The sequence below is a fragment of the Chelonia mydas genome, chromosome 3 (genome assembly GCF_015237465.2).
Source record: "Chelonia mydas isolate rCheMyd1 chromosome 3, rCheMyd1.pri.v2, whole genome shotgun sequence".
Classification (NCBI taxonomy): Eukaryota; Metazoa; Chordata; order Testudines; family Cheloniidae; genus Chelonia; species Chelonia mydas.
In genome coordinates, this window is record NC_057851.1 from 5710159 (window position 1) to 5722510 (window position 12352).

Below are 12352 nucleotides of genomic sequence, written 5' to 3' on the forward strand. Positions count from 1 at the left end.
AAAAAGCAAATACAGTAGGGGGAAAAAAGGTGGTCCCCCTTGAATATTCTTTGCTGTAGATTTACTTGTAATACTTGTTAGGAGGGTTTTCAAGGACAATCCTCTGGGGTGATGATAGAGTTTGCAGATCCTGATCAAAAGTTCAATACTATTTGATTTATGGTATTAAGATGCTGCATTTAAACTACCACTTTGAAAAGAAGTTAAGCAACCTATCAATGGAGGGGTGTTTGGGGCAAATGATTGGGTGACAGTCTTAAAATGGACACAGTCAAGGTTGGTAAGTCTAAAAGGGAAAAAATACCCTCTCTCTGACAATAGATCCACCAGCACCAGGGACTTCCCCACCCCTCTCCTTCCAGACTCTTTCCCGCTATTTGTTTTGTAACACAAAGGCTAGTGCCTTCACACAAGGAACTTATTTATTTAAAATTCGGAAAAAAATATCCTTCCAAAAACCAAGACACACATCCCAGCAGAGCGGAGCTGCATCCTGTCTTAGAGCAAAGAGTCAGTCTCTCTTTATTTGGCTCCGGGGTGACCTCACCTGGAACAATGTGTTCAGTCCTAGGCATCTCACTGCCAGAAAGATATTGATAAATTGAAGGGAGTTCAGAAAGAGCAATAAAATCACCGGGGTTGGATTTGTGACGGAAAATTAAATAGGCTGAATCTGTATACAGTAGTGTGGGTAAGTGAGGCTATGAGAACAATGAGCAAACATTTGAAGGTTGTAAACACCAAGGAGGTAGAAGAATTGTAAACTGTGTGTTTGAAGGTAGGAGGGGGAAGAGAATATAATGAGCGGTGAAGAGATGAAATTAAAAAAGGGAAAAATCAGAGTGAATTGGGAAACTGAGTCCATTAGCCTGTGGGAACAGTGTCCCAGGGGAATAATGGAGGCCCCACCACTTGAGAATTAGTAGCAGTATTCTGCAAATAGGACCTAGAAGCCTCAATGATGGGCCAAGGCTCCACTGTTTTAAGCACTGTACAAATATGTAGCAAAAAGAAGGCCCTGTCCCAAAGAGCTTACAATCTACATAGGCAACTAAATAATAATAGATAGCATTTATCTTTCACGTTGTGTGTTCAAAATATTGCACAGATATTAATCCTTATAACACCTGTTTGGGGTAGGTGAGCAAATATGTTACCCATTTTTCAGATGAGGAAACTGCGGCATGTAAAAGTAAAGTGACTTACTCAAGGCCACAGAGTGAGTCAGCTACACAGCCTGGATTAGAACTCAGCAATTCCTGATTTTCTATCCTGTGCTCATTCCTACAGACCTCGCTGCCTTCACTGACCTTTTTAAAGTAATATGGACAAAGCACTACAAAATGTACCATTTCTACTGTACAGCAAGCAGGGCCTTATCGCCATAAAGTCATCTCTTTCTCCCCTCCCAGTTGATTTGCGAAACAAAGATTGATTAAATCTCAGAAGCAGGACCTTCTTGGATGTACGTCCTGCCTCTCTAGGTCAGCTTTTAAGGATTACTCTCTCAATGAACTATTAACACCTTATCTAGCAAGCTGGTTTAAAGTGAAGTGGCATAGATCTGTGTAATGGACCTATGGTGGAGGCAGCACCTTGGATGGGTTGATCTACATTTGGTAAGTGCATCAGTACTATCCAGGTTATTTCATGGGTCCATCAACATGACGTTTGGGAGCCTTCCTGCAAAGCACTTAAAAATGTGACTAGCATCTATCATGTGGCCCCACGTTCATCCAACAAAAATCTCCCCACCACCAAACTCATTATGGGACAAGTTTCCCAAATTCTTAGGAAACTCCGAACTTCTGAATCTATCCCTGCTCCCCTGCCTCCAGGCATGCCCACAATAGCAAGCCTATTAAAAATATTATGTTCAACAAGACACCTGGATTCAATTATTTTTCCCTTTTCACTCCAATGTTACGTGTGGCCCAAATGACTGCAGTGAGCTTTTGTTCTCGTCCCTGTCTAAGGGACTTTGCTAAAGCACTATCGAAGGCCTGAAAAGCAAAATTCACAACGTTGCACTAACTCAAAATCTAAAAACTTTTGTGGGACAGATGAGTGCTGAAAAATTAACTTTCTGGACCCTTCCTCTGCTGCATTTATTGCTGTCTTGGCAGATGAATTTCAGGTTGTTGCCACAGCCGCAAACGGCTTGTTCTGCCAACTGTACATTACTAACATTGGAATGTGTCCAAACCTAGGAATCTTTTCTAAAAGCATTTGCTTCATACTTTAAATAACAGCCGCCAGGCGTGCTGGGGGATGGGGAGGGAGGGATTAGCTGATCTATGTGATGCATTTACAAGATTTCCTGCCTCCTTTTGGTTCTTCCACCATTTTGTGGGACAAAAAGAAGTAAGATCCTGCAGAGAGAGAGACACAAAGATGATTTTGGGGAGGAAAAGCTGAGGAGATGTGACCTCTAAATCTTCAGGAGAAACAAAACTCTTCAAGGCTGACAGTGCAGGAAACTTCCACTAGTGAGTGAACACTTGGCAAGAAGTGGCTGAATTGTAGATTGTTTCCATTCATTATGAGCTTACACCTGCTGGCTCCCATAACTTCACAATTTGCAGAGAACTCTGATAAGTGCTCGGCACTCAACACAGGCTTTCATTTAGGAATTTTCTAACAGAATTTAAAGGGATTTTGGTCCCCTACTACTTCATTTAAATTCCCTCCGCCTCTGCTGCTCTGTTTGCACGTTCAGTGTAACATTTCTCCTTTTCCTATCAATTATGTTCCCCATTGGGCAGATTATTTTAGTTGGCTATTTTGTTTTTTAAATTAAGCATTGCAACAATAAAAATGGATTATCATATATATATTTCCCCGTGTTAGTGTTGTGCTGTCCACCAAAAATGTCAACAGTTATGTGGCCCAGTGCCAAGAACCCTGCCCTACTCTGGTCATTGCTGGAAAACAAGTTAAATTCCACAGGTGGGCTCACTAACAGACAACCAACTGGATGCTCAGATGAGCTTTTAGGTGTATGTGTGGTTTTTTTAAAGCTTGCCTTGCCCACATGCAATCACTATATATATACAGAGAGAGAGAGAGAGAGAGGTGTATGTAACATAAGGCAAGCTTTACATAAGTAAGTGCCCATTTGAACACCTGCATGTGGGATTCGGATTTGTAATTCTTGTGTTGGGGAACACCTGTTGCAGTGCAGTAAGAGTAGCAGCACAGGAATGAAGAGCGCACAACAAACTCACACACATTCTCACATTCTCTCTCACACATGTAGGTGTTGTAAAACTAATGAATTCCTTATCATCACACCACTGCCAAGTGGGTACACTCCACTTAAAGTCTTGACACCACAAATATACAGCTTTCCATTCACGAGAGTGCGCCCACGAGTGGCTCTTAACCCATTAGGCTGCCCAGCGATAACAGATGGATGTTCCTAGACTTCATCTGTCCAACACATTGCAACACACTGAGCTGCTGACTTGACTTGACCACGCACTGAAGTCCTTGCCTCATCTTGATGTAAAATGCTCCACTATTTCTGGATAAGCCTCAAGTCTTATTCCCATCTCTAACCCTATGGCATTAAGCATGCTCTTGGCTGCTGTTGTCTAGCTGGGCACCGAGGGCGGCTGTACCTGTGAAAGTTTTCACTGTGCTTCTGAGTGCTGTCGTAGGCCACATTAGATGCACTCCCAAGATGTATGTGACCCTTTTCCTCAGACAGAGCTTTGGCTTCCCTTGCTCTCAACACATCATAATGCAAGTCCTCTGGCTTTGCAGTAGATGCTCTGCCATTCACAATGCTTCCGAAGCAAAACCAGAACCTAAGCAATCAGCTGACACTAAGTGATTCTCGACTGGGGCTACATGGAAATAAAGACGAGGGGAGAACAGAAAGGAGATAAGGAAACAAACAACATGTGTGTAACATTCGGTACAAATGCAAGTATTGAAAAAGCTTCTCGTGACCCCAGCGCAAATGTACTGACATTTCAACATCTCTCCATCATCTTCTCAGGCTAAATGCCTCTGCAGTGAAATGCTAGCTAAGAAAACGCAGAGGTGAAATTTCATTTCTTCAGCAGTGCAGTGCAGTACCAAATAAGCCGGTAATACAGAACAAAGTTCAAGGAACAATATTTTTAAGTAGCACTTATCCTAGTTAATGTTCAGCCCTGCTGTGCAATGTCAAGAAAACTAATGAATACTGAAGTGCCAGTAACTAAGAACCTCTTAAGTACCTACCCACTATGAAATTCTTTTCAGATTTCAGCCGTAACCTGAATGAAATCTGAAAACAGTTTCCCTGTTTCTTTGCGACGACAGTACGGCTAAGTAACACACACAACACTTAATCAGAGATGACTGTTTCACAACAGCCCCCTCTCCCCCTTTTTAACTCTATGGAGTCTGCGTTCTGCATTTCCATTCCTAAAATAATAGTGTGTGAGGAGGATCCATGCCAATGGCTCCTGCACATACAACCTAAAACGGTGTACTCAATGAAGAACTAAATAGGATTGAAGTTAGCGCACACATACACAAGCCAAGTACTGTGTTTATGAAATCTTCAACATCTGTTACAAGGCAACAATATTTAATTCTGAAAACGTCCAGCATGAATTTTGGCAAAAGGAATTGGCTGAAGCTTGGGCAAGCCTGTCTTGCCTCGGTTACTAATGGGTGAAATTCACCCCAAGGACTATGTGATGGCTGCCCCAACCAGGTATCTCCAGAGCTAAAAGCATGAGCTGCTACAGAGTGAGCACAGCTGGGGGTTGTAACCACTCATATCCTCTGCAGACTGGCACAGAAGGGGACCTATAACACATACTTACTTGTGGGTTCTACATGCAGCACTTAATCCTGGTTTCCTAAGACCTTTGGATTTACGTGGCGCATATGGTTTGGGCTTGATCTGCACAGGGGTGAACTTCAACCCCAAAAGGACTACTTCAAGTGACTTTCATCTGAGGGTCCCAAAGTGCTTTTCAAACAATAAATTTAGCCTCACAAAGGTGAAGGATGGGAGAATTATCCCTGTCAATACAACAGCTTCAAATGAGGGAGAGGCGGGTCTTTTTCAGACAGAAATGATTCTTCTCTTAATTTTGTTTATGGTGCCCAGACACATCAGTGATGGATGGATAGGTAATGTTTAGATTCATTGAGCAGATGGGGAACCATGTAAGATGAAGTTAAATTAATCGCTCAAGGTCACACAGTGCAACTGTGTGGCAAAGCTGGGCAGAAAACCCAGATCTCCTGATGCCCAGTCCTATTCCTGTAACAACTAAACCACTGCCCCACATCCCCAGACCTTCAGCACTGCAGAACTCCTTGGGATGCTAAGCAAAGCTTTCATTTATTGACAAACTGATATAGAAACATCCCCTTTTTTTCTTTAAAGGCCTCCTGATGCCATGTGGAAAGCTCGGAGAAAGCATTCTATTCAGAGAGCATTCTGAATGTCTCCTTCCTCTTTTTAAATGACTAGGGACAATGGCACAAAAGTTGGTCTTTAAAGAGTTCACTGTTTCTGATGCTTTCTCCTTGCTTAAAGTCACATAGAAGAGAAGCCTGGTCTAGCAATACAAGCACAAGACTAAGAGCCAGGAAAAATTTCTAAAATCTAATACCAGCTCCTAAAGCCACGCCCTCCTCAACCTCTCATCCTACCCATCTTTAAAATGGGTTTAATGCATATGTACCTACCTTACAGTGACATCAGAGATTCATTAGTTAACAAGCTTGATCCTGGAAACTTCACTTTTAAGAGCAGTCCTGTTCAAATTAATGGGAATGCTCATAGGAGGAAGGATGACCCGTGTGAATTAGAACTGGGCTCAGTGCTGGTAAAGCACTTCCAGGATAAACCAGATAAATGCTCAGCATTAGAGTGTTCAGACTTATAGTGCTTAACCGATCACTCTGGAAATGAGGACATCATCACAAACAGAATATTATGACTTCAAGTAACCATCTGCAGAAACAAATGATACTTTCTTTCATGGAAATGCCTTACAAGTGGGAGAAGAAAAACTATATAAAAGAGAATTGTCTCTATGTCATGGTTATTGTTTGTAACTTAATCAATACTGCCGATGCAAACAGAGCATGGTCTTTCTATCAGGCTCACAGCCCCAGAGTTCAAGCCTTACCTTGTTCCAACCTCTTCATCTGCTGGATTTGGTCGACCGTCTTTTTTAGAATCTTGCATTTGTCTGGCTTGACACTCAGGGTGTCGATGTCGCCAATGTTTGCCGACAGCAGCTCCGCCAGCTCCTCTAAGTATTTATTCTCTTGCTCCCGGCGTCGCTTTTCATTGCTGTGACAAAACAAAACTCCAGGTTAATGACTTTCCCACTGCTTCCCCCAAACAGGCATGTGTGTGTCTATCAGGCACCCAGAAACTTCTCTGCTTAGAGACAGGACGAAGCTGCAATCTGAATGTCTGCAAAATGCAGGACGATTTGGTTCAGGCCCTTGCCTATTTTTATGCAGAATGAGTCACAGAACGAAAGCCCAGGAAGACATGCACAATGCAGACTCAATACGTTCCTCAAAGATGATATCTTTTTAGAAACCAACATTCAGGACTCCTTGCTTATTTCAGAAAGTGAACTATAAACCTGCAGTGCCACTTACCTTGCCAAAGCCAGCATTCAAGCTGGTGCAAAACAGTCCTAACGTCACACACAAAGGATCAACAAAGTCCACTGAAGATTCACATTTTATTTTTAGTTGACTTCAGTGGCAGGACTGGGATGAAAAGCAGTATTGCTATTGATATCATCCCAACAAATGCCAACAGCAGCTCTCCTCCTTGAGGTCAGAGCCAAATGAAAGGGCCACATACTTCCCCATGAACTCTTTCCCTATGGCAAAATTCAGAGGTGTGGACAAACTGCCAACAGCTGAGCTGTAACTTAGCTCTCATGAGAGTCCCTCTAGAGACTATAACATATTTCTGTGCCAAAGACACGGCGAACAGGAAAAGAGTGCAATGAACTGCTCTGTGACACACACACACGCCCCCCTCTCTATCACTAACCTCTTTTTTTTTGCTGATACAGACTAACATGGCTACCACTCTGAAACCTCTACTGAGTGGAATCAGAACTGCTCAAATGTGCATCATAGGCCTTATACTCTTAACAGCTAATGGAGATTCTCTTATAGAATTCTCTTATAATGAAGTAAAAATGTATATATACACACTATTTGCTAAATAAAAGTTTTTATAAAAACAGTCAAATCACCTTCCTTGCAACCTTCAGAAGGACACAGAATAATAAATGATTTCAGAAAATATCGTCTAAAAATGGATTATTCTCAATAATTAACAAGCTGATGTGAGATGAGTGGTAGGTCACAAACAGGCCACAATTTTGAAACTGAGCTAGAACAGTTTCCAGATCATAAGGCAAATGCTACAAGGTACATTCATCGGATGGAAAGAGACAGGGAAAATTAAAAGGAATATGTTGGGGACTGAAAATTCTATGAGCATGCAGTCAAGTTCTGTCCAGCCAGTGCAGGAGGTTGTGCAGAGGAACAAGCTAAAGGCTGCAAAAAGTGATCAGTTCCATCTTCTGTATGTGGTAGTCCAGAGGTGGGCAAACTTTTTGGCCCGAGGGCCACATCAGGGTTGCAAAAAGGTATGGAGGGCTGGGTAGGGAAGGCTGTGCCTCCGCAAACAGCCTGGCCCCCGCCCCCTGACTGCCCCCCTCAGAACCTCCATCCAACCCCCCTGCTCCTTGTCCCCTGACCGCCCACTCCCAGGACCCCCCACCCCTAACCGCCCCCCCAGGGCCCCACCCCCTATCCAACCCCCTCCTTCTCCCTGTCCCCTGACTGTCCCAACCCCTAACCACACCCCCGCCCCCGACAGGCCCCCCGGGACCCCCAACCCATCCAACCCCCCCCACACTCCTTGTCCCCTGACTGCCCCCTCCTGGGACCCCCGTCCCTAACTGTCTCCCCAGGACCCCACCCCCTATCCAACCCCCCTGCTCCCTGTCTCCTGACTGCCGCCCGAACCTCCACCCCATCCAACTGTCCCCTGACTGCCCCCCAGGACCTCCTGCCCCTTATCTAACCCCCCCCCCACCACGCCACTCAGAGCAGCAGGACAGGCTTATTGGAAAGCCTGGGAGGTGGGCGGGCGCAAGCCACGCTCCCTGTATGGCAGCGTAGCTGCAGGGGAGGGGGGAGAGCAGGGGAGGGGCCAGGGACTAGCCTCCAGGGCCAGGAGCTCAGGGGTCGGGCAGGACAGTCCAGGTGTGGCCCACGGGACATAGTTTGCGCACCTCTGTGGTAGTCACTCTGTAAAAGTGGACACATACGAAATGCTTACGACCAGCGTACAGCGAGCAGCACTCTGATATGTCTGCAGCTACTGCTTAGGCTCCTTAGAGATTATTCCATCCCCAAATATCCAGCCAACTACACACCCATATACCCACAGGAAACTCTATGCACACACTGCACAGATGTTCCGGGGTTTACAGAGTTGTTCCTTTTTCTTATTCATTTCGAACAATATTATTAATTTTTTCTGCTAGCCCTGACGGGTGTGCACTCTCCTCTGTCCTCTTCACTGTGGCTTGGACTCTCTGTAAACAACTAACAATTGCACACACTCCTAGATGGACCATCATGCCCCTCACCGTTCTGGAACTCTGGCTCCTCCCTGGTGCCTCCATTAGGCTGAGGTTCACCTTCCTACACCTTGTTGTCCTTTCTCCTTCCCCAAACTGCTGTGCATAGGGTTGAGAAGCCAGAGAGTTAACTTTCTGATCAGCTGATACAGCAGATCAGGAGCCAGGTGGTCTCCCAGAAGAATCTGTATTTTGAAAAATAATCAACTACCTGACTATGGGCAACTCCACAGTGTGGAGAAAAGGAATAACATTTCAAGTCTGGTTTGCCAAATCTGTGTAGCTTAGATTCCTGTTAAGTGACAGGTAACAAGTGACTGCTAGGCCTTTTCAGGGAGACAGGCAGCACTGTCCAATAACTTTTACAGGATCAGATAATGATTGGCTGCTAACTCAGGAGTGTGTACAGTTACATTCATTCTCCCATCAGGCAGCTGACAATGAAGTGGTTGGTAGCTGTATCATACCCAAGCAAATAGTTAAATGTTAATGTGAACAGGCCAGTGGCAAGTTTGAGTTCCACCTTCCGCAAAATTGTTGGGTCTGTCCAGGCTATCATCTTATCCTCTTTTTGTAATTGGTATCAGTGAAATCTGAAGTAACTTTTGTGCTCTAGGAAGTGACCCACTTACATCAAGGGAAGGACTAAACTATACCCAATTACATTAGCTCCAGGGATCTAATGCACTTGGCAGGGGCCTAGAGGTATGTGAAAGAGAACATCTATCTGAAAAGTGTGATCTCCCCACCCCCACTCCCATATGCATTTCAAAGGAAATGTTACTCAACATATTAACATACATACACTCCACAGAGCATGCTGTAAAGAGGCCAATAAAATTTTCTGGTGAGATACCAAAGAGAAATATGAGGCACAATGCCAAAGGTCTGAGATTTCATAAGTTAAAAGGTAAAAGTTTGAATGAAAGAAAAACAAAAACAAAAAAGAAAAAAAGAAAAACTGCAATCAATCTCTGTTTGCAAAAGCAACTAAAGCAAATCTAGTGGATCACTTTATAAGCAAGTCACAGAAACACCCCACATACCACACTGAGCCATGCAGATGAATACAGAGCAGCAACCAACTCCACTGCAGTGAGTCATTTTGCAAAACATTCAGACTCACACACAGGTAGGTCCTCTTTGCTTATTAAAGGGCAGGTAAATGTCTCAATAGAGTCGAATAGGTATTTCAGTTAAGGTCAAATTAATTTCCTCCCCTCTCTGTGAATCAAAAGGGAAAAAGAAGAAAAGCTACTTGTTGTGGGTGAACTCATTTGGTGAAAAAAAAACTTAATGCCACTGTTGCTGTGGCAACTTTCAAGTTGTGGGAGGGAGAATAGGCCGATTTTCCCTACATAAAAGCATCAGGAGAATATTATAGCAGTGGGCTGTTCTTTATGACTCTGGAGTATCATCACAGTAACTAGAAAAGGAGGACTTGTGGCACCTTAGAGACTAACAAATTTATTTGAGCATAAGCTTTCGTGAGCTACAGCTCACTTCAGGACGAAAGCTTATGCTCAAATAAATTTGTTAGTCTCTAAGGTGCCACAAGTCCTCCTTTTCTTTTTGCGAATACCAACTAACATGGCTGCTACTCTGAAACCTGTCACAGTAACTGTGAAACCGTCCATGCTTTTACACAGGAATTCTGAAATTCAAGTAGCTCTGTAGCATGCTACATACTCCAGCCTTTGAACAAGATGTGGAGCAGGAAGTTGTCTCTGCCAGTCACCGGTGGAAGTTAAAACATCTCATTAGCACTTTCTGAAGAGAGTAGGATATAGCACCGGGGCACTGGCCAACATTCCCTCTCCTAGGGAAACACATTCCAGTGTCCCAATCTGTGAGAAAGCTCCTAATGGCTGCCACGTTTGCATACAGGTATCCCAGTTAGCACTTTGCAAAGTGCTTTTCGATACCTTATGTATAGGGGTCTACTTAAATCACAGAGAAATCACACAAATTTTGCAGGTTAGTCATGGCACAAATAGCAAATTTTGCAGATGTGTTACACATCTGTGAAATTTTCTATTTATGCCGTGACCAACCCATAGGAAATGTGTGATTTCTCCGCAGCGTTTCTCAAACTAGGGGTCCGGACCCAAAAGGGGGTGGCAAGCCTATTAGGGTGTTGCAGTAATGCCACCCTTACTTCTGCGCTGTTGCTGGTGGCAGCACTGCCTGCAGCTGGGAGGCAGGAGAGCAGCGGCTGCTGCCTAGGTGCCCAGCTCTCAAGGCAGCACCGCTGCCAGCAGCAGCGCAGAACTAAGGTTGGCAGTACCATGCCACCTTTATTTCTCTGCAGCTGTTGGCTGCGGTCCTGCCTTCAGACCTGGGAGCCCAGCCAGCAGCCACTGCTCTCTACCCTGCCTTCAGAGCTGGTGGCTGGAGAGAGGCAGTGCTGCCGACAGCAGCTGCAGAGAAGTAAGGGTGCCATGGTATTGCCACCCTTACTTCTGAGCTTGGTGTCCTGGCAGCAGCCACCATTCTCTGCTCTGCCTTCACAGCTGGGCAGCCGGAGACCATATTTCCCGGGTGAGACCATATTTCACGGTCCATGACGTGATTTTCACGGCCACGAATTTGGTAGACCCCTACTTATGTGTGAAAGGAGCTGTATAATCTATTCTACTGTCCAAGCCTGCTCTTACTCTGAATATTCTTAAGGATTTTCTGTATCTGTATAGCAAGGTTTCTGAGGGAGTGATCACTACAAGAATGGAGAATGAGAAAGCTAGTTAGAAAAGAAAATGCATGGCCGGTTTAAGGACTTTACTATTGGGCTATGAGCCAGGTTTCCTAATAAAGAAAGGAGTTATAATAAATATAAGAAACAGAACCATGCACATTCTTATTTATTTAGGCAATGGAGCCTTCAAGAACAGGCATACAGGCCTTCTTTGCTCCACACAGACATGGACTGTGCTTGAGGGACAAAGGGAGTTCATCTCTAAGGGAATGATCTGGCTCCAGTTGAAACACTAGAATTAATTGGATTGGGCTCTACGGCAGATTCAGGGCTTTAGGCAGGCCTAGTACACGTGGTAGAGTTTTGATTCAAACACCTGCTCTCCTACACAATGGCAAATGTCTCACAGTACTATAGAAGTCTTTGCTAGGGATGGAAATAAGTGCTACCAGAAAAAGGTTTCTTGTGGAATTACTGCAGTTTACACCAAATGTATTGTTTCATTTTTTAAGTTGATGGCATAGTTAGGCTATGAACCCAAATCACCATTGTAATCAGCACTACTGGAAGGTCTGGAAATTCCGTAGAAGATTCACTGCTAAAGGAAGGGAGAAGCAGTCACTGAAAAGGTGAGTAGAAAATATTTGAAGTTATCAAACAGAATCATCTTAAACCTCTTTACTAGATTAACAACTTACTGCCATCTTTATATTTACGGTCTAGAAACGGCCACAACTTCAGTCAAATACAAAAAGTCCATATGTGTGCAGAACGGACAGAAAGCAAACGCCGAGCATTGTCACTGCACATGCGCTGTGTGAAGATGAGCACAACAGCTTCATAGGAAGCAGTGGCACACACTTAACAGCGGCACTAAAATGCAATAAACTCTTTCCTAACATAGGCTGAACCAAAAGGGAAACAGCCAGACTTGACAGAGTCACACCAGTGCCAGCAAGGACCACACAGCATGACAGTCATCTTAGCTACAATGCTCACAACTACA

The 12352-nt window shown here is 44.3% G+C and overlaps 1 protein-coding gene across 24 annotated transcripts in view; it reads right to left on the reverse strand.

Moving 5' to 3' along the window:
- NCOA1 (nuclear receptor coactivator 1) overlaps positions 1-12352 on the reverse strand; it is a 353482-nt gene that overhangs the window by 130558 nt on the left and 210572 nt on the right. For 23 of the 24 annotated variants that reach the window (XM_037893807.2, XM_037893795.2, XM_037893802.2 and 20 more), the window contains one exon: positions 6150-6316. In XM_037893807.2, coding sequence (XP_037749735.1) covers positions 6150-6316 — 167 coding nt within the window. Of the gene's footprint in view, positions 1-3623; positions 3685-6149; positions 6317-12352 lie in introns of those variants that run through there. The other variant, XM_043542069.1, reaches the window with a different exon arrangement.